At 44.1% G+C, this 22,492-nt stretch overlaps 2 protein-coding genes across 5 annotated transcripts in view; one reads left to right on the forward strand and one right to left on the reverse strand.

Annotated features, from left to right (window-relative positions):
* Positions 1-15,624, forward strand: part of MANBA (mannosidase beta) — a 39,717-nt gene extending 24,093 nt beyond the window's left edge. For all 3 annotated transcript variants that reach the window (XM_066573963.1, XM_066573964.1, XM_066573965.1), the window contains exons 9-17: positions 169-286; positions 655-741; positions 2,998-3,165; positions 4,138-4,356; positions 5,739-5,903; positions 8,589-8,733; positions 10,430-10,572; positions 12,773-13,027; positions 15,312-15,624. In XM_066573963.1, coding sequence (XP_066430060.1) covers positions 169-286; positions 655-741; positions 2,998-3,165; positions 4,138-4,356; positions 5,739-5,903; positions 8,589-8,733; positions 10,430-10,572; positions 12,773-13,027; positions 15,312-15,539 — 1,528 coding nt within the window. In that variant the 3' untranslated portion in view covers positions 15,540-15,624. The remainder of the gene's footprint in view (positions 1-168; positions 287-654; positions 742-2,997; positions 3,166-4,137; positions 4,357-5,738; positions 5,904-8,588; positions 8,734-10,429; positions 10,573-12,772; positions 13,028-15,311) is intronic.
* A 981-nt stretch (positions 15,625-16,605) lies between these two features.
* Positions 16,606-22,492, reverse strand: part of NFKB1 (nuclear factor kappa B subunit 1) — a 99,180-nt gene continuing 93,293 nt past the window's right edge. For both annotated transcript variants that reach the window (XM_066573960.1, XM_066573962.1), the window contains one exon: positions 16,606-17,224. In XM_066573960.1, coding sequence (XP_066430057.1) covers positions 17,046-17,224 — 179 coding nt within the window. In that variant the 3' untranslated portion in view covers positions 16,606-17,045. The remainder of the gene's footprint in view (positions 17,225-22,492) is intronic.

The raw sequence follows: 22,492 nt of genomic DNA on the forward strand, positions 1-22,492 counted from the left end.
TAAAGATTGTGTATTACTGTATACATAAAATCTGGGTGTTTGTAGACCATCTTGAATTGAAAAATGACTTACAATTCTTGAACTTTTTGCGAATCACAAGAGAATGGAGTTATAGATGTATTTATATCTTGTCCCCTAAACATTAACACTATCGTCTATATACAACAGGTACCGTAATCTACTACAGTCAGCGGTCGATGCCAATATGAATACCCTTCGTGTGTGGGGTGGAGGGATTTACGAGAGTGAGGAGTTCTACAATCTATGTGATGACTTGGGAATAATGGTAATCTCCTTACTTGTGCTTGCTATTATAGGTAATAACCTGATACAAGAGCCAATCAACACTTTTTTGCATTAGTTGACCTAATTATTCTGTACTGTTCCATATCCTATCTGGAATTCATATTGCGACTAAATCAGGTGTGCGCCCTAAAGTGCAGACTTGTATGCGTCCTCCATGGTGGATTCTATCCAGGTTTTGGCCTAAACCGAAATCCTCGGCCGTGCTCTTGCATGATAAGTCGTCATTCTTTTTAGCATTTAATGAACTGTTCCTCAGTAGGTTAAACTTGGTTTCTATAGTGCAGATTACCAACTGCTCCTAGCAATCTTGTGCGTTGTTTGGACATCGGTGTGTTGTTGCTCTTGCAGGTCTGGCAAGACTTTATGTTTGCATGTTCCCTTTATCCAAGTGATGATTGGTTTCTGGATACAGTCAGAGAAGAAGTCGTTCACCAGGTACGTTGTCACATGTGGATATTGTTTAGAGGCTTTTGAAGCCTACAGTTTGATATACACAAAATGAACACATCTTTGTAGATGCAAATAAAATTGCTCTAAAGTAGTATAATTACAGTATAGTAACACCCTTGTGATGTCTTACGAGACAGTATCCTTAACTGGGTTTCCCAGGTAAAAGCTGTTTTCTATTGTATATAATGCAGTGTCTGCGTTACTTAGAGCAGACCTCTACGGGGTTTAGATGTGCCACTCTGCTACTTCCCGTCTGGTCGTGTGACCACAGCAGCAGCACAAGATGACTGGTGGTCATTGGCAATGACTAGAGATGAGTGATATACTCGCTAAGGCACATTACTCAAGCGAGTAGTGCCTTAGCCGAGTATCTCCCCGCTCGCCTCTAAAGATGCGGGGGGCGGGGAGCGGCGGGGGAGATCTCTCTCTCCCTCTCCCCCCCCCCCCCCCCCCCCCCCCCGCTCCCTCGCTGCAACTCACCTGTCACCCGCGCCGCCCCCCGAATCTTTAGAGACGAGCGGGGAGATACTCGGCTAAGGCACTACTCGCTCGAGTAATGTGCCTTAGCGAGTATACTCACTTATCTCTAGCAATGACCACTTGTGCCCCACACCCGCCAGTGGTCGGTGTATCACAGCATCATGTGATCGAGAGGGGAAAAAAAAAGTACAATTCAAACTTCACTAAAAGACCCCTTTATTTCACGATTGAAGCATCCCTGTATGGAAATTGGACCCATGAACCCGAAACAACATAAATTCAAGTGAACAAGTTTTCTGTGATCTGTTTCAATGTGAATCCACATTAGAATGAGCAATCTGAGTGACGAAGAGGGCCGGTGGAGAATATATAGAGGATGGTGTGATTAAGAGTGAACGTCCAGCAAAAGGGCATCCTGTAAAGAGCAGGAAAAATAATCCTGTTATACCCCTAAGTTACCCTATAGTAGGGATGCACAACTTTTTTGGGTCCTAGATCAAACTTGCATGCCATAAATGCCTTTATTGATTGGAGTTCTGAAGTAGAACTTGCACGTAGTGTGGCACTAGGAGCCCTTTCTTCCTCGTTCATACTCCAGAAGGGAAGAGATCGCGCATGCATCCTCTCTCTCTGTTGTGGTTTGGGAGTTGCTGAAACATCCAAGTGTGTTGGTACTCTCTCAAAAGTGCATTGAAGATCGCTGCATGCATTCATGGCCGCCTCATCTACTCCTACTTGGAATGCCACGCAGAGATCAGGAGACCACAATTCTACCAATGTATGGGGGTCCCATAGGTGAGCGTGCAGTGTACATTTGGTGCTTACCTGCCCTCCTGGTAAGAGTCCTTCCCCATCACCCGGACATAGAAAATATATGCAAGCAGCCATGAGAAATGGAAAAGTATGTCTGGGGGCTGCAGAGAATAGCATCGTGGGCCGTAGGCTGTACCCCCTTGTCCTATGCCTTTCATCACTCACCTCCATATCACTCATCAGGAGATTGCACCAGAAAGAAATGTTAGGGTTACAAAGAACTGTGACGAACCTGATTTTTCTATTGCTGCAGACTGAAGAATCGTATATCCTGACATGACCAGCAATCCCAGTAAATGATGCTGTTGCCTTTTTCCAGTTTCTTTTTCTGCTCCACAAAATGTTTGTTTTTCAATATATTATAGACTGTATCAGTAAAAAAAAAAAATTGTAACTAGTCTCTCAAAAGACGAAATACTGTATGTCAATGGAAAACTGATAGCTTGGAAGACTGGGATGACAAGATGAGAAGGTCCCTGCTAAACCTGGCTTTAGAGGAAAGGGTTAATATGCTCTTAGCGTTGCTTTTAGAAGAAATGATAATGCGTTTAATGATTAAAGGGGATGTCTGGAGAAAATGTCTTTTAAAACTTAGAGCCACATCACTTAAAGCGACCTGCCAGACCCGGACACACACAGATGGGGATGTGGCTCTAAAGTCGAAGTGGTTTTTCTAACCAGACAACAACCCTTAAACAATTTGGACAGTTTTTTTTCTAAAATAGAAATGTATAAAACAAGTGGAAATAAAACTGTGATCTGAAATCTGGTTGCTAGGGGCAGGACCGCGTTTTGTCAGGTTTTATGTATGTGTGTGATGTAGTCTTCCTAGTGTATGTTTGTTTTTGTCTTGTAGGTCATATAAAAACCACTGAAATGAATGTACATACTGATGACTCATTTAATTATGTAAATTTGTGTATTTTATATTTTTGGTGGCCATTGTAGATTAGAAGACTTAAATCTCACCCCTGTATTATCGTCTGGAGCGGCAATAATGAGAACGAGGCCGCCATTGCCAGTGACTGGTTTTCAATACCAAGCTACATGAAGGACGTTTATGTGAAGGATTATCTGACCCTCTACATAAAAACGGTCAGAGAGCTTGTCCTCGAGGTAAGCGATTAACTTTAAAGGGGTTGTCTCGCGAAATCAAGTGGGGTTATGCACTTCTGTATGGCCATATTAATGCACTTTGTAATATACATCGTGCATTAAATATGCGTACAAGGGGGCGGAGCGTTTTGGCTCCGCCCCCTTGTACGCGTCATCGCGTAGCTCCGCCCCATGACGTGGCCGATGCTGCCGAGCGGAGCCGAAGGGAGAAGACCGCACAGCGCAAGCGCGTCTAAAAAAGCAAGAAGACATCAGAATTAGACGGAACCATGGCGACGGGGACGCTAGCAATGGAGCAGGTAAGTGAATAACTTCTGTATGGCTCATATTTAATGCACGATGTATATTACAAAGTGCATTAATATGGCCATACAGAAGTGTATAACCCCACTTGCTGCCGCGGGACAACCCCTTTAATGGTTTTTGGCTCACATATGATTTGTCCGTTCTCTTGACACTCCTGACCTTCCTTTTATTCTTTCTGAAAACATGAAGAATTGATTTTATATATTTTTTGTATTTAATATTTTTTTCTATTTCCTTTCCATGTAAAGTTTCAGCATGTTACCTTTTTCACGTTGCTCAGCTCCACAGGTCACACTTCCAAACAAGTTCTCTTATTTTTCAGTCTACAGCAGGTGTCCCGTAGGCCTGAGCCAAGATAAGCTGCTTTCACACTGTCACACAGGGGAAAGTGTTAACCACTAATACAAAGTAGGGAGGCAGGGTTCTATGCGGAGTGTTACAGATCTCGGATGGCTGCTAGGAGTGGGAAACGATTCCATGTAAACATTTCTTTGTTTAGCCAGACTGACTACTATATCACACCCCAGGGCTCATTACCCTATTGGAGCCCATAAGTGTTATCCATAGGTTACCGTAATACAGAAACGAAGGAAGCTGTAAGGACGCTCTGACAAGAATCACACGGAGACTTTTAATTATCTTCTTATGTTCTCTAAATCGTTTCAGATGGATGGGACTCGTCCTTTCATTGCTTCGAGCCCTACCAATGGGAAAGAGACTGTCGAAGAAAATTGGCTTTCCAAAGACCCATATGACGATCACTATGGTGATGTTCATTACTACAACTATATGACAGATTGCTGGAACTGGACGTCATACCCCAAACCTCGCTTGGCTTCAGAATACGGCTTCCAATCTTGGCCATCTTTTAGTACAATACACAAGGTATAACGTCATTCTCGGGAGTACAAAGAAGGAATCGTTATTGAAAACCAGGAATTGTTACAGAGTGTACTCGTCTGTCTGCCAGCTTTTGGTGTCATCAAAGGGACAACATATGCTGATTATAAGCTGTTAACAGAGGAGGGAGGAAAAACGAATTAATTTAATAGTGCAGCCTCTCATGTCTGATGTCTTGGGAGCTATTAATTTTTGCTTGTCTTTATGAGGCACGTTGCATGCATTCCTCCTCGTGGGAAACATTCTTAGCGTAGCTGTGAGTGATGACGACGATATCCGATGGCTACCCTAGTATAACTTAAAGGGGTTACCTAGGAAGTGCCTGCCGTAATACAGCAGTGTTAAAGCGGAAGCTCTGCTCCGTCCCTTCTGTAGCAGTTGGTGCTCATAATTGTAGGTGCAGCTCTCATTGAAATTGGTGGGAGCCGCGCCTGCAATTATAAGCACAGCTCTGATTGATTACAATGGGAGCTGCACTTGCTATTACGAAAGCCGGCCAGGACAGAGGTCAAAGCGGCGGCTTCCACTTCTACCTCGGTGTATCCCAGCACTGACTGCGGCACTGCCTGGATAACCCCCTTTTACTGCTGCTAGTTCTAAACGAAATTTGCATAATGCATTTGTATTGGCTGGAACCGGCACACGTCATGGGGCGGAGCTACGCGATGACGCGTACAAGGGGGCGGAGCCAAAACGCCGATGCTACCAAGACCAGCCGAAGGGAGAAGATACATCTGCGCAAGCGCGTCTAAAAAAACAAGAAGACACCGAAGTTAGACGGAACCATGGCAACGGGGACGCTAGCAACGGAGCAGGTAAGTGAATAACTTCTGTATGGCTCATATTTAATGCACGATGTATATTACAAAGTGCATTAATATGGCCATACAGAAGTGTATAACCCCACTTGATTTCGCGAGACAACCCCTTTAAGTACTTAATGACAAAACACGTACAATCCATGTTGGCTAAAAGAGTGACAGATTGGTACAGAAAAAGTGGGTAAAAATGCCAGGAGGGCTTACAATCTACAAGGAAAGACTGACCGTGAGGGCACAATCTGTTTTAATGTTGTTGTAGGGGCAGCAGGGCTATCATAGGCTGTAGCCTTTTCTGAAGAAATGGCTGTTTAGGTTGTGTTTGAAGGCGGTTAAGTGACTGACAGATTTAGATGACAAGTTCCAGAGTATAAGTTGTGCGACTTCTCCAAAGCATTGGCCATCGGATCAGGTTTGGCTGCTGAAACCCTTGAGATCAGCTCTTGGCTGCGGGGATAATGCAGTATTTCATGGTGCCTATGTAAATGAATGGCTGCCCCTTGTAATCCATACGCAGGCTGTGAAGTACGGTATATGTTTTATGCTTAGGTGTCCGTTCCTGAGGACTGGTCGTACTCTAGTAACTTTAGTAGCCATCGTCAGCATCATGAGTCGGGGAATGAGCAAATGATGTTCCAGGCTGCTCTCCACTACAAGATGCCAGTGAACAAGGATCCTATGAAGCAGTTTCATGATACTTTGTACCTGACTCAGGTGGGATGTCCTTTCTATCTCTGGCTTTGTGTTGCTGTCATTATTGATGTATAGTTTATAGGCTGTTGTGTGCGTGTTCCTACCGCTAGTTCCCAATGACTAACCCCAGGTCCTTGTGAGTTACCCACTGATTCCAGTAGGCTATTCAACTGCTTAGATTAAAGGAAAAAAAACTAAGAAAAGCATTGAATAAACTTTAGTTTATGTACATTCACAGGCATTGGCATGTTTTTTTTGTCTGTGAAAGGACAGGAACAGGACAAGCAATGAGTGTTTTCGGGCAGACTGTTGGTCTGTGTAAGAAATCATCCATGTGTATAGCCCCACAGGCATCACACGGCCCCAAAATATGCTAGTTTCATGGAGGCCTTATGGCAAATACAGGCAGCCAAAGCTTTACCGAGTGATTGTGTAAAGGGGCCGGGAGATTTGGGGGATCTGAAACGGAAAAAAAAAACATCCCCTACATTGCAAATATGTGTTATATGTTCTACCACCAGAATATATGCATTTGGATTGGGGGGGGGGGGGGGGTATTTGGTTGCAAGTTATCCACTTTGCACAGCTTACATGTTACTGTTTTTTTTCTACTGAAATCTCCAGCGCATTCACTGCTGATGCGTCTTCCCTGCTCTGGTCTCTGGTCCCCCCAGTAGTATCACAAGGGTTTACAGATAGGACAGCAAGGTTCCCAATCCTAAGGGTCAGTTTACACAAAGCAAAATAGCATTTGAACCAGCGAACGATCTCAGAGTTCGCCCAGGCAGCCTGTGTAAATAGTCAGATACATCGTTGGCTTGTTAAAACGAGAAACCGTCTGATCATTCACATTTCCTGTAGAAGTGAATGAGAACAAGTGGACGAGCCAATGGTGTTTGGTTTCTTTGGTTTTTTAAAATATGCCTGCCTAAAATGAACTAACGAAGTGAACGACGGTCGTTTAGTCATTGGTTGCGTTTAGACTGAATGATTATTGTTCACCTTCGCTTGTTTTAAACATTTGCTTCTTTTTAATGATAATTTTTCCATTTAAAGGGCCGTAAGGATGTTGTTACATGATGGTGTTTGTCTGCATTAAAGAATGCACCAAAAACGCACATCTAAAAATGCTGTAATTTTTTTTTTTTTTAAATGCACGCATTTTCCTTTTTAATCGGTGTTCATTATTCCCAGTGATGTAAAATGTGTGAAAAGGATGGAACTTTTTTTTTTTTTTTTTCTAAATGCACCAAAACTTTTTCAAGTGTTTTTTGAAATGCATTTTTTCCTCAATGCTGACTAAAGTGCTGCCATTTATTAGCAGCCTAAGGCCACTCCTCTCACACACTTTTTTTTCCCCCCACGATTGTTGTAGGATTTTGAATGCCGTGGTAAAAAGCTCACATTGATTTAAATGGAGCTTCACAGACCTGCTCAAACAGCGCTGTGATTTCCGAGTGCTGTCTGTTCTGTTTTTTGCGTTTTAGCGCACCTAATCAATGATGGTGTGCGCTACAGCTGCTGACGGAGGCAGAAAATGCCTCCGAAAATGCAAGTGGCTTAAAGGAGATGTCCCGAGGCAGCAAGTGGGTCTATACACTTCTGTATGGCCATAATAATGCACTTTGTAATATACATTGTGCATTAATTATGAGCCATACAGAAGTTATAAAAAGTTTTATACTTACCTGCTCCGTTGCTAGCGTCCTCGTCTCCATGGTGCCGACTAATTTTCGGCCTCCGATGGCCAAATTAGCCGCGCTTGCGCAGTCCGGGTCTTCTCCTCTTCTCTATGGGGCTCCGTGTAGCTCCGCCCCGTCACGTGCCGATTCCAGCCAATCAGGAGGCTGGAATCGGCAATGGACCGCACAGAAGCCCTGCGGTCCATGAAGACAGAGGATCCCGGCGGCCATCTTCAGCAGGTGAGTATGAAGACGCCGGACCGCCGGGATTCAGGTAAGCGCTGTGCGGGTGGGTTTTTTAACCCCTGCATCGGGGTTGTCTCGCGCCGAACGGGGGGGGGGGTTTAAAAAAAAAAAAAACCCGTTTCGGCGCGGGACATCTCCTTTAAGGGCACTCTTATATGGACTGAGAATTGCCCCATTATGATTGACAAATAGCATTTTTTTTTTCTTTTAACCGCCATGCACACTGGCAAGGGATCATTACAACAATCATTCAACCCTCTTATTCGGCAGCACATCTCCCTGTTTACACAGCACACAAACGTTTCTATGCTGGCATGAAAGACACAGTCAATCAATGGCTCTTGCATTAGTTGATTGCTCGCGTTTCCATCATTGGTTTATATAAAAGGGCCTTAAGGCCCAGAGACCCTTCCTACTATTACTGACCACAGCAGAGAGGTAATATCCACCATTAAGCACCATTATGTATGTCAGCTAAATAAGTCCAGAGTTAGTTGCTGATTAATTTCGTCTATCTCTTGTGGCCCAAGCTTAATTTTTCTCTTGCAGAACTCTAAATACCTATAATTAATGATAACCTGGTAGATGCTGGAGGAGCTGGCTGTATGCAGATTATGTACATTATATACCGGGGAGTATAGTCCATGGCTGTACTAAGTGCTCTGGGTCACCTTGCCCTTGTCACAAGCCCCATGTGTCCTCTGGGATTTAGTTCTGCAATAGGGTTATTCTCTTGACCGGAACATTTGACAACTGAGCTGCCTGTTCTCCTTTCTAGGTAATGCAGGCGCAGTGTGTGAAGCTACAGACAGAATTTTACAGGCGCAGTCAAAGTGAAATTGTGAATGGACGGGGTTTCACAATGGGCGCACTATACTGGCAGTTAAATGATATCTGGCAAGCGCCTTCTTGGTCCTCAATAGGTATGGAAGAATCTTACGTTTCAGTTCGGCACTCCAGTACACCGATAAAATATATAGTAATGAATAACCCTGTTCTTGGCAGCAGAGCTTCACTTGTCTCATGACAGTACATGTCCTCGGTGCAGGCCTCTGATATGCAGGCTTTCCCCTCGTTCGTGCATCCCCCCACTTATGAGTGGTAATTCCAACCAATCAGTGTTGCATAATAATTTGGGCATTTAAATTAAGTCTTTGGGAACGCAAAAAGTAGGGTGAAAAGTGTGAAATGCTAATAAAATTCTAAGCCACCACTTTGCACTAATGGTGTGACGAACAGGCCAGGACGACGACGCGTCCATAGTGAGGTCGTTACGTGTAGCTCTGCGATCCAGTTGCTGTTGCTTCAATCCGAGAAAACACTTTTATAGACAAGACTTTACTGCAACTTCAACACTTCATTTTAGCACTGAATTAAAGGGTTTTTTCAAAAGTTAACCCCCCTTAAGGACCAAGCGCTGTAATTTTATGGCGCTTGGTCCTGGTCTTTTATCCTGCCCAATAGCAGAAATACGGCGTGGGATTAAAGCCTCTGCTACTCCAATCAAGCAGGAGCAGGTTGGGTTGTCGGCTGTTAGTCACAGCTGAGAACCCAGAGGAGAAAAGAGAAGAGGTTTTTAACTGCTTCTGCCACTTTCCCAGGTACATAACACTCAATGAGCACTATGTACTAAGTGGAAGTGTTTCTTCCATCACACAAGCCGTCGGTCACATGACTGTGGGTCTTCCTGTTAGAGCAGAGCTGCAGGGTCCTAGTAGACCCTGATTAGCTCTGCCAGTGACTATTGTCACTACAGGGGAATATTTGTCCCTGTAAACTCTGGCTCCTATGGATGCCCTAGCTACCATGGAAAAGTGTGTAATAAAACAAAAAAACATGTGAATGTCTCCCAGAGGTCTCATGACGTCATGCGGACATAGATGGTAAAAAGTTACAATATCAGTAAGAAAAAATTACAGAATAAAATAAATAAAAATGTATACATAAAAAAAAGAAAAAATGCAGCAAAAAAAAAAAAAAAAAAAATTATATATATTTTTTATATATTTAGCTGAAGGAAAAAAAATAGGGCAGTAAAACCACCACATGGGTAAAATCCCTAAAAAGTCCTTAAGCACTGGGCTGTTTTGTACCTTAAGGTGTTAAACAGAAGTGCCTTAGGATAGGAAATGGTGTAAAGCAAAAAAAATCCGATAACCATTACTTGCTCTCTTGCTGCTTCTGGTCTAGCGCTGCTCATACAGCAAGAAATAATGTTGGGTTTATTGCCCAGGTGACTGCTGCAGCCAATCACTGGTCTCGGTTGTCACATGATACGCCTACCTATGTGACTGCTGAAGACATTAATAGGCTGCAGCGGTTATGGGAGCAATAAACCCAACATCCTCACTTACTGTACCAGCAGAGCGGCCGGGTCCTGGACACGAACCGGAAGCAACGTGAGAGGTGAGTGATGTATGTGGGCGCTATGGAAATGGAGTAGATTTGTAAGTACATATAAAATGATACTAACACAAACGATGAAGTACAAAGTAAAGATACTTATATGATTATATGCACCGAAATGTCCTCGGGTGATTGTGACTCCATGATTTGACCCCTCTAGTAGATGGCATGTACAGTATGTGATCTAACGCCGAACTCCTTTTATTGTTACAGAGTATGGAGGCAAGTGGAAAATGCTTCATTATTACGCCAGAGATTTCTTTGCCCCGGCAGCAGTAAGCGCTTTTGAAGACCAAGATACTCTAAACATATATGGAGTGTCGGATCTGCTGAAGGACTCTTCTTTCCAGCTGGCAGTAAGTTTCTCTGATGGATATAGATTATTGTACATAATCCCAGCTCTTCCTGAAGTGAAGGCTTTAGTTACGGGCTGTGCGCTATTCTCACTTTCCAGTATTTCATTAGGAAAATACAGTAGATATTAGCTGTTCGTATACTGATCATAAAATATTTCACTGTCGTAGGGCTCATGTCCACAGGCGGGTTTTCACCCCGTATTATGCGTACGACGCACAGCGGCGCAATACGTGGTGAATGGAGACAATGGACTTTCATCTATTCATGCACACTGCATGTGGATACCCACAAGAAATAGATGGCAGCACGCTCTATTTCTCTGCGTGCCACACAGCGTGAGCCCTGTATATTGGTATCGGCAGCGTATGACGTTGTCCATACGTGATACATTGCATATGAAACAGAGTGGGGAACTTTAAAAAAAAAAAGTCACACTGCGCACAACCATGTGCATAAAATACGCGGGCATTCACAGTGCACTCTGTCATATGTGGTCCCTGCCGGCAAAGACGGTATTTACAAACAACAGTAAAAACCCTGCGCTGTATCCCACAGCGTTTTACCAAAATGGCCGTGGGCATGAGGCCTTGGGGCTCATTTTCCATCTGTGTTGCACCTTTAAGGATTTCTGTTTTTGGAGCAGAGAAACGAAAACCAAGTGGAAGAGAAGCACTCTACTTATGTTTTTAAAATCCCATTTAAATCGTTGGGTTAAAAAAAAAATAAAATTACTTTTTATTCAGTTCTGCTCCAAAAACAAAATAAAATCCAAACAGATCCAGAAATGCCTAACCGGGTTAATGCTGGGGGGATGAGCCCTTTACAATGTATATACAGTTCTGATTTGAAAAGATATTAGAGTTGCTAACATACAGAAGGTCCCAAATGATGATAAAATAGGCATATTTACAAAATATTTAATTGCCATGTACTGAATATTTTGGTTATATCAGGTGACGAACATGATCCTGTCAAGGCCTAACAGGGGTCTGCAAACCTTACCTACAGCTTGTGATACAGGCTGACATTGTAGCACCGAGTATTGTAGTTGTAAAGAAAGATCTTGATAACAGTAATGTGAGGGAAACTTTTCTATGAAGACAAGCCTTTTTGGGGAAACCCGGATACGGAGCTAGTAGCTTAAAGGGGTTTTCTAGGCAGTATCGGTCATCCGTGCCAGGCTTTACCAGGATTGGAGTGGAAACTGCTGCTCCCCCTGTGTAGTGGCCGGCACATGTAATTGCAGACATATCTCTCTTTGATTTTAACGAGAGCTCGGTCGGCCACTACACGGGTTGAAGCAGCCGCTTCCACTCCGACTCTGGTGTAGCTTAGCACTAACAGCTGCCTGGAAAACCAAAGTAAACTCTCTTGTTACTTATTGAATCTTATAGATTATCTGCTCATGTAAATGGGCCCTAAAGGGATTGTCCTATGAGCAGAAGTACCTCTTACAATCGCTTAAAGAGAATTCAGCAATTGCAACATTTGATGTTTCCAAAAAAAAAAAACGCAGTGCTGTTATAGCAAATTTACAATGGCCTGACCAGATGTTGGGCGTCTGCATAGCAGTGCTTTAGCTGATAGAATCTGCACGTGTGTCTATTTGGCAGTAACATTGATACCACAGAGAAGGGAGGAAAACCCTATGAAGACTGAGCAGACAGTGAATGCCCTGGACAGGACCATACACACTGAATGACCATCTGTCATTCAGTTTCAAGCCGTTCATCTATGAATGACAGTCTGGTTACTGTGAAGGCAGGCGGCTGGAGCGATTTCCACTTCCACTTCAATATCGCTGAGACGACTGTCAGATACTGAAGCACCTTATAAAAGGAGAAATGCCAATGAACCCACAGTAGGTTTATCCTAGTGATATCTCGGCACAGCCAGCTTCTTGAACACATCAAACTATGGAATTGCTTATATTCCATGATCTTGTGTTCATGAGACAACCCCTTTAAGTACGGGATTAGTGAGCGAATGTCTGTGTGTAAGCCATATGGGTTCTGCAAGGAAGAATATTAGAGAGTTGACCTGGTACTTGAGGACTGACTGCAGTGACAGCAAGCGCTCTAGGATCGAGGACACACCACATAGATTACTGATAAGGTAGCAGCTGGTTGGTTATGTAACTCTGATATCCAGTTACTGAGAAGGCGCCTCCTAACCCTACTGTGTATTATTTACTTACAGATTACGGTCCACCAATGGGACTCTCTGGTACCGCTCTGTAAAAGGTTGACAGATGACTTTGTTCTAAATGCAAGGAGTTCCAGAGTAATCTACAGAGAGCCAATTGCTGAACTACTCGGTAGATGTGGCAACACGACCAGACAACGCAGTGTAGTTGTCTATTATCTCTTACACAGTGGGGAAATCAGTGCTAAAAACTGGCATTTCTTAAGCTCCCCGGCGGAGGCGCAGGGGCTACTGAAATCTAATATTACTGTAAGTACCACTTATGTGTGAGTTCTCTAACAACTAAATGTCCCTGTTGGCCTGGATTCCTGCACTTTCCATGGTGTTTGTGTGTCGCTGTTTTTGGTTTCTCTTAGGCTGGGTTCACACGGGGCATATTTGCCGCGGTTTTGCCGTAGAAGAACTGCTTCTGCGGCAAAACCGCTTCCAAGGTTAATTTGGGCTTGCGGATTTTGCTGAGGATTTTCGTGCAGAAAAATCCACAAGTGTTTTTTTTCCCACAGCGCTTTTTTACTTTTTGTCGCGTATTTGGTGCGGTTTTGGCTGCGTCCATAGAGGTCTAGGGACAAAAAAGCGCTGCAGAAAAGACCAAAGAATGAACATGCTGCATCTTTTAAAACCGCGACGCAGTTCCATTTCCGCACTGCGGCTGTGCGGAAAAAATCCGTCCTGTGAGAACAGCTTTTTGGCAAATCTCATTTGTGCTGCATTGCACTGCAAACGCAGCGGTTTTGCCGCAGTGCGGATATGCGACGGCAATCCGCGGCAAATCTGCCCTGTGTGAACCCAGCCTTACAATTCCATATGCTTTGGGTGTGGTGGTTTGTTTTGTTTTCCCTCCTATAAGTTGCATGAGACAAAACGTAAACCTTAAGGCCTCATGTCCACGGGGAAAATAAGAATTAAAATCCGCAGCGGATTTTAACTCTTCTCCCGCGTGCGGATCCGCACCCCATAGGGATGCATTGACCACCCGCGGGGTAGATAAATACCTGCGGATCGTCAATAAAAGTGATTAAAAAAAAAATGGAGCATGAAAAAATCTGGACCATGCTCCATTTTCGTGCGGGTCTCCCGCGGGGTCGGCTCCCGCGGGCTTCTATTGAAGCCTATGGAAGCCGTCCGGATCCGTGGGAGACCTAAAATAGGAATTTAAAAGCATTTACTCACCCGCAGCGGGCCGGGAAGGTCTTCTCTTCCTCACGGCCGCATCTCCCTTGCTTCGGCTCGGCGGATGTGCCCGGCGCATGCGCGGCACGTCGACGACGTGCCGCCGGCGTGACGAATTCATCCGCCGGCCGAAGAAAGAAGATCCGGCCGCGACGCAGAGAAGAAACGGAGCGGATGGGAGGTGAGTTTATTCTCATTTATTCTTATTTTCAGCGCTCATGTCCGCGGGGCAGGAGGGACCCGCTACGGATTCTACATGTAGAATCCGTAGCGGGCCCGATTTTCCCCGTGGACATGAGGCCTAAGACACCATTAAATTCATGCCAACTTGTAAAAGCGCTGTCTGAAAACTGCATCCATTTACCGCAAAACTCTGCAACTTTGCAATGCAGTTTTCAGCTGATCTACTTGCACAGGTAAAGCGCACTGCAATCTTTTGGTTCACCTGTGGAAATCTACCAGTTTTTAGACCGGTCTGCTGTGTTAACCCTTTCCAATCCACTGTCTGACGTTTGAAGACATTATGATTTAAGGCTGTACAGCTCCGATGTTGGAAGACGTCCGTTGGGGTTCTCTTACTGTATATTGCCAGCCTCTCTGCTGTTTGAGCCTATCCAATGTGTCACCTCATGCAGTACTGGCTTTAGCCAGCAGATAGCGCTGTTGTATAACAGCAGAAAAAGAGTAAGCCCCCTAGGAAAACCAGGATACCAGGATAATGTGTCATTTATTGGAAAGATCACAAATTCTTTGTATTTATCTTTCTCCGGTTCCTCTAGATCAGAAACAGAAGTTCTATTTTATGAATGTGACAACAAGGCGTTGTAGGAGGTTAAGCACCATGATTTTTCCTTTAAGTACTCTTATGATGGTATTTCAGACTTCAAAATTCTGCTAGGATCTAATGTGCAAAATGATTCCCAGGGAGCAATTAGGGGCGACTGTCATCCCTTGTAAATACGATCCCCACAGAGCAAGTGAGTGAGAATCTGTCACTTGTCGGAGTCTCTTGGATTTTTAGGTGAGCTGGCGTTCATCTATGAACAATTGCCTGTTCTGTATGAAGGCGGGCGGCCAGTAGAGATCTGTGGTTCACTGCCACCGCCATTCACTGAGGGATTTAGCACTGCTGTGGGAAAGCATTGGAGAAATAATCGTTGGGATGGATCCGGTCAGGCGCCCAACAGTCATCCTGTGTAAAGCCAACTGTAGCCAACAAAAGATACAAATCATTACTTGTACACCGGATAACAGTCTGAATCCTTTCACTTATCCTTTTTTTTTTTATTATACTTAGGAACAACGTTTTGTGTAATTTTGAACTTTGTTGCAATTCCTGATCTTTTTTTTCTTTTTTCTGCAGGTGTCCATTACTGTGGACGGCGCGGCTTATGTGTTCACATTGATCAGTTCCTCTCCGGCTGCGTTTGTCTGGCTGGATGTCTGGGACATTGCAGGACGGTTCAGTGATAACGGCTTTCTTCTGACTGAGGAGAAGACAGTCGTTTATTTCTATGCCTGGGCACCTACAACTACAAGTGATCTACGGAAGTCCCTCCACATATCCACCATACAGGACATTTATCAATAAGGACTCCGTGGCCGGCGCCGGCCTACCGGCTCCACTAGAATGTACAGATTTTTCAACACTGAATAAAATTATGACTCCTTTTTGATTCATTGCTTTGGATGTGTGTACAGCCGGCTTCACATGACCAGATTCCTACTGCGGAAGCTGCGATCCGCAGCAAATCGCACTCACTGAAAGGCATGTACTTTTTAGCTTTTTCCTTCAATATGAATTGCGTATTCCGTGAGCGGAGAACAAAAAAATCGCTGCATGCTCTATTTTGTTACAGCCGGATTCCGTTGTGAGGTCCCACATGCAGAATCCGACCCGGTCGTGTGCAAACTGCCTCTAGGGCTTTTCTTTTCATAGTTTGGCTAGAACGGAGTTTTTCAGTTTTTAATATTCCAAATAGTAATCAGTGCCCAACTTTAAGTGTGTGTGAGGGGTCCTGCTTGCTGTGTGTTTGGGGAAAAAAATGCTAAAGACCAAACGCCACAAATGCAATGTTTATAGTGTCTATTTAATTGTAGACAATCCTTTAACATCTGTCTGTTTTTGGCAGGGAAAACGTGTGATGAAAAAAAAGGTTGTTTTTTTTTTCCTTCAAACAATGCACTGCATGATACTGTGATGACGCTAGCGTCGCATACAGGTTTTCCACCCATGTGAAAGCAACCTAAAAGGGGTTCTGTGGAGCGATGTGCTGTCTATGAAAGGACAGTGCAGCAGTGGTGGGGGTTAAAAAAAAAAAAAAAAAAAAATATATATATATATATAATCTCCTAATGCCTATGTACTACATATACTAGTAAGAAAGTACTAGATCACCTTGGTCGTAGTATATATACTGTGTAGTGCTCAGAGTTGTAGTAATTGCATTCCCCTGCCAATATTTCTCTATAGAAGTCTATCTAAATGTTTGGTTGGTTTGGTGATATTTTGCTACTTTTGAGTTTACGGTATGTACATATGTAAGCATTGTGTCTTTACTGCTTGCTTTACTTTCCCCACCGGACTGTGATTTATTTCTATAGGTAAGTAGGAAGAGGATTATCACTGTTTTAAAATCTACCAAAAAGAATGCAACTGCAGATTTACAGTTTTATTATAAAATGCACAATAAAAAAAACTTTTCCGAAAATATATAGAATAAGAAATTAAAACAAATCCAAAGAAGTGGATCCAAGGTGTCTCGGCCTTGATATGGGTTCCACAGCAATACGGAAACGGGTAAGTTGCAAACATCTCTATTAGAAATTTAATGGAAAAAATGGTAGAATATCCTCATTTTTAATTATGTGCAACAAACCTCAAAAGGTGCAAACCTCTAAATCCCTGCCCTATGCCATCAGCAAGTGAGACTTAGAAATGTCCGATCATTCGTCATGGTTGGTTACACACGGTAAAGTGTCATATGTAACAAGTCTATCTATTGACTCCAAGCCTGCAGTTTGTTTTATTTCCCGTGGCTCACGCGTTTCCAGTGTAAATCTGTCACATTCAGAGAACGCAGTCCTTGCTTGAGCATTAATTGTTACAGAGGAGAGGAGCGTCAAGTTCAGAATGGAGTTCCGAGAGTTCAGTCCCTACTTTTTGAAATTCACAATGGGAAAGGTTCAGCTTTCTAAAGGATGTTTCCACCCCGCTGTCACACATGCTCTCCTGGTACTGCTGCTTGTATTCTTCCGATGCCGCTGGCTGAGGATCTATAGAAACAAGAAAAAGAAAGTCAGTGTGTAAAAAAAAAAAAAAAAAAAAAAAAGTTTCTTCGTCTCTCAAATCCAAGAGCTATAGTGACTTATGGTAAATTGTAACCAAGTCTTGGAACAGATATTGTGGCTGTACCAAATTGTCCTAAAGAGTGGCCCCATTTTAATTGGAACAGAATGCAAAGAATGTTTTTTTTTTTTTTTCCTTAAGATAACTAAACATAATACGTTTATTTCACGATGAGTCAATCCAGGATGTTTGTTGGGATCCGTAAAGGCTAGGTTCCATGTGAAGAATGTGAGAAAACAAAACTTTGCATGTTTGTAAAAATTGTATGGAAAATCTACATTATGGTACAGTATATAAACAATTACAGTAGTCCATTTCCCTGTGAAGGTCATTTGATATGTCTTGGCAGGGAAGCACTGTAGTAGCCAAGGGAATATGAGCTAGATCTCCTACTGGTTTGTCTTAGGCTCTATTGCAGCTTGAGCTTCGATGTTTGTTCTTAAAAGTAAAGTAGATTGAAGTGGTCATGGTCTATAACTGCAGTTCACACTGCTCCTTGATAGGCTAGATAGAGGCTATTTCTTATATTTGGGGACTCTATTCAGAATGGAGTTGTACCACTGGATTGGCACATTGCCGAGGTGGTCCCAATATACAAAAAGGTCTAAAAGAGCCTGGCAAGTACAGGCCGGCAACTCTCGCTTCAATAATTGGATAAGTATTTGAGGGGTTGCTGAAAGACGCCATCCTAGAATACCTCAAGGAAAACAACGGTATAACTCCTAACCAGCATGGGTTCATGAAAGGTCGATCATGTCAGACAAATCTGATCAGCGTCTACGATGAAGTAAGTTCTAGGCTGGACCTGGGAGAGTCTATTGATCTCGTATATCTGGACTTCTCTAAAGCATTTGACACCGTGACGCATAATAATGAGGCAGCTCGGATTGGGTGAAAACATGTGTAGCTGGGAAAAGAACTGGCTCAGAGATGGAAAGCAGAGGGTCGTAATAAACGGTTCATACTCTGATTGGGCCACCGTCGCTAGTGGGGTGCCACAGGGTTCAGTATTAGGCCCATTCTGTTCAATATATTTATCAATGACCTGATAGAGGGGCTGCACAGTAAAATATCAATATTTGCAGATAATACAAGGGAAGACCATGTACGGCTACCACTGGACCTATATAAGCTGGGGACTTGGGGAGAAAAATGGCAAATGAAGTTCAATGTGGATAAATATAAGGTTATGCACATGGGCAGGAGAAACTGATCTCACCAATACACACTCAATGCCAGTCACCTGCAAAAGCAAACAGTCTTGTGGTGTATTAACCCCATTCAGTGGCGGGTTTCTTACCACCATGTCAGACCTACCGTGGCAGTTTTTTTAAAAATAATGCTCTAATCATTTAATTTCAACTAATTTTCCAGTTGCGTTTCAAGAGCCATAACTTTCAGTTTTCCATTGACACAGCCATATGAGGGCTTATTCTTTGCTTTATATATGTAATATATAGCTTAACTTTTATAAAAACATTTGTAGGGAGATCGGGGGTGGGGGGGGGGGGATTCTGCCATTAGTTTTTTGGATTTTATTTTTACGGCGTTCAGTGTGCAGAATAAATAGTGTGATAACATTATTCTGAGTCAGCACGATTCCAGCGATACCAAGTTTATACAGTTTTTTTTTCAATGTTTTTTTTTTTACTATTTTTGTACATTTAAAACTTTTTTTTTTCTTAAAGGTTTGCTTTTGTGTCGCCACATTCGAAGAGCAGTATTAATTTTATTTTTCCATTGCCAGAGCTCTAGAAGGCCTTGTTTTTAGTGGGATGAACTCCAGTCTTCATTTATCTAATTTTTGGGAACATGTAAAATTTTGATCACTTTTTATTCCATTTTTCTAGGTTGTCATCCTGACGGCTCCATTACAATGGAGGTTGCCCTCTGACCTCGGTAGGGACAGGAAGAGCCCTTAAAAGCACCTCCCTTTCTACCATGCTTCAGTGTCTTCCTGTCCCTACGGTGGCCAGATGAAACTAGCTCCAGGGAAGATCCACTTACCGGAGGCACGCAGTGCCAAAGAACCCCTGGAGGGAAGAGGTCGGGGCGGCATACGATAGTAGTCCCTGCATCCCTGACCTGCGCCGCATGTAGCCGCAAGCCGCCGATGCAGCGCTGGTCTCCCTGAGTGGGTCTGCATCCTCGGGCCGCCGCTGCTGCGACCGGATAGTTCTTCCTGGCAGTGGAACGGCAGCAGCGGCCTCCCTGGTCTTTGGCGCGCATACTGGTGACATCACCCGGCGCAGTGATGTCACGCGCTCAGAGTAGGGGACGTGGCTACTGGCACAGACCCGGAAATGGTGCCAATTTCAAACAGGTTTCTCCTTAAAAGCAGGCTCTACTCCACAGAAGCTATCCTGTTGCTGCCAGAAGTGCCTCAGCAATGTCTATACGCAACAGCTCAGCACGAGAGGGAGAAACAGATACCCTACGAACCGTGAGTGGCTATATGCCAAAAAATGGAACATACAAACTTGTCATTTGTATTGAATTGGATGCATATATGTTTCCTTTTTTCTCCCCTCTCCCCCATTTTCTGTATGGGTTAGAAGGATAAGGAAGGTCCGAAGGCTAAAGCGGACCCGAGAAAAAAAATCTAAAAAATGCATCCTCTGTAGTAAGAGACTAGAGGACAGCTATAAAAAACCCCTATTTGAAGAGTGTACGGGGAAGATCCTAGCAGAGGAAAGGGCGGCATTTAAAACCGACATCCGATGCATGATTAAGGAGGAATTACAGGCCTCTATGGCATCTCGCAGCAGACGTAACATCTAAAAATAAACTCTGCGCCATTCCATTCCATGGCGATTACATGTTCGGGCCCGTCTTGGACAAAATACTCGAAGGTAGGAGACAAGAGCAAAGACCCTTCCGGACAGAAAACCATATAGGAAGCCATCCTTTCCAAGGAGGACACGGCAGCCACCTCCAGAAATCAAGGGGAAAGGAAAAACGGGAAGATGGTCGTACCCAAAGGGAGGTCGGGGTAAGGAAGCCCAACCCACTTCTGATTCAACAAGGGGTAGACTAGCACATTACCTGATCCAGTGGCAGAAGATAACCTCTAATCCCCGGGGTACTTCAGATAATCGAAACCGGGTACCGGATCGAATTTGACTCCCTACCTCCTAGGAGATTGCTTCTAACCTCTCCAGGGTCCCGCAAGAACAGGGAAATCTGCTAAAGGGCATCCAAGAGCCTAAGGACCTAGGGGTCATTACGAGGTTCCTGAACACGAAGGGGGCAAGGGATTTTATTCCCCCCTTTTCTTGATAAAAAAAACAACAAACAAATGGCTCTATCAGAACCATCTTCAACCTCAAAGCCTTAAATAAATCCATTTCTTACAAGAAATGTAAGATGGAAACTGAGATCCATCGTGCCGCTAATAGATCAAGATAGCGTCGTGCACTATAGACCTCAAAGACGCATAATATCACGTCCCAATAGTCGCAGTTCACCACAAATACCTGAGGTTCGCCCTGCGGGACGGTGACATAATCTATCACTATCAGTTTATGGCTCTACCCTTCGGGATCTCGACTGCCCCTCGAGTCTTCACTAAGCTAGTGATAAAGATGGTAGCTTATTTTAGGCGAAACCAGATTCTCGTTTTTCCATATCTGGATGACTTTTTGTTGGTATCAAGAACAGAAGCCATACGCGCAGACCTGTCCGTAGTCTTGTCTACCCTGAATAATTTGGGGTGGATAATAAACTAACAAAAGTCCGATTTGACCCCAGGTACACGAAAGGTATACTTAGGTGTACTCCTAGACTCCCACATCCAGGAATCACGGCTTCTACCATCCAGAAGGGAAGACCTTATTCAAGCCGTAACCTCCTTGTGTCGGGCTACTACGGTGTCCATCAGAAAATCAATGAAAGTGCTTGGTCTTTTGACAGCTTGCATACAAATAATCCCATGGGCGCAAGCCCATACCCGACAGCTACAACGGTTCATCCTTGCCAGGTGGGACAAACGGCAGACCTCCCCAGACAAGAAGGTGAGCCTGTCCGTCCAACTTAAAGAATCCCTGCGCTGGTGGACCTTGCAGAGGAACCTGAGTACGGGTACCTCCTGGTCACGGGAACCCGCCATATCTCTTACAACCGGATGGGGAGCGCAAGTAGCAAACTTAACCCTACAGGGAACTTGGGACTCCCAAATAGCAGCACGCTTGTCCAATTATAGGGAATTAAGAGCGATATGGGAGACCCTTCGTGCGGCAGAACCCCACTTAAGAGGAAGGCATGTAAAAATCCTAACTAATAACATGACAGCCCTGTCGTTTGTTCGTCACTAGGGGGGAACACGATACCCACACCTTCAACAACTGACGGCAAAGATACTTTGCTGGGCGGAATCCACCATGCTGTCCCTCTCAACTATTCATCTAAAAGGGTCCACAAATGTCATTGCTGACTTCCTCAGCAAACAGAGCGTCCTTCCAGGAGAATGGGGCCTGAACCAGCAAGTCTTCAACCAACTAACACGCCAGTGGGGAGAACCACAGATAGATCTGTTCGCCACGAGGGAAAATACAAAATGCCGGGACTTCTATTCGCTCAACTCGAGACAATCCGTGCGCAGTAGATGCCCTGTCCCAAAGCTGGGACATGGACTTAGCCTATGCATTTTCCCCTCTTCCCACTGATCCCGCACACCCTCAAAGATTCAGGCCAGCTGGGCGTCACTAATCTTAGTCGCCCCCATGTGGGACAAGAGACCTTGGTATCCCCTACTAAAGGCTCTAATGATCCGGGGCCCACTTCGACTACAGGCCATGGAAGATCCAGGGCCCTCTAACATACTCTGAGGTCGAAAAATTGACACTAGCAGCCTGGATGCTGAAGGCATGATACTTCGAGGGAAGGGACTTTCCCACAAAGTAATTACTACCTTGCCCAAAAGTAGTAAACCTGTAACTACAGCCATCTACGACAGAATATGGAAAAAGTTCTCAGAATTCTGTAAACTAGATCCAGGCAAAATTCCAGATATTGATATACCCATAATCCTGGAATTCCTGCAGGCAGGCCTAGAGAAAGGCCTTAGCCCAAGAACTCTTAGGGTTCAGGCAGCAGCATTAGGATCATACCTAGATTTTCCCTTGGCAGAACACCTCTGGGGTTGTAGGCTCCTTAAGGGGAGCAGACAGACTTGGGCCCTTTATTAGGGGAACCTT

This window comes from Eleutherodactylus coqui, chromosome 7 (assembly GCF_035609145.1).
Source record: "Eleutherodactylus coqui strain aEleCoq1 chromosome 7, aEleCoq1.hap1, whole genome shotgun sequence".
Classification (NCBI taxonomy): Eukaryota; Metazoa; Chordata; class Amphibia; order Anura; family Eleutherodactylidae; genus Eleutherodactylus; species Eleutherodactylus coqui.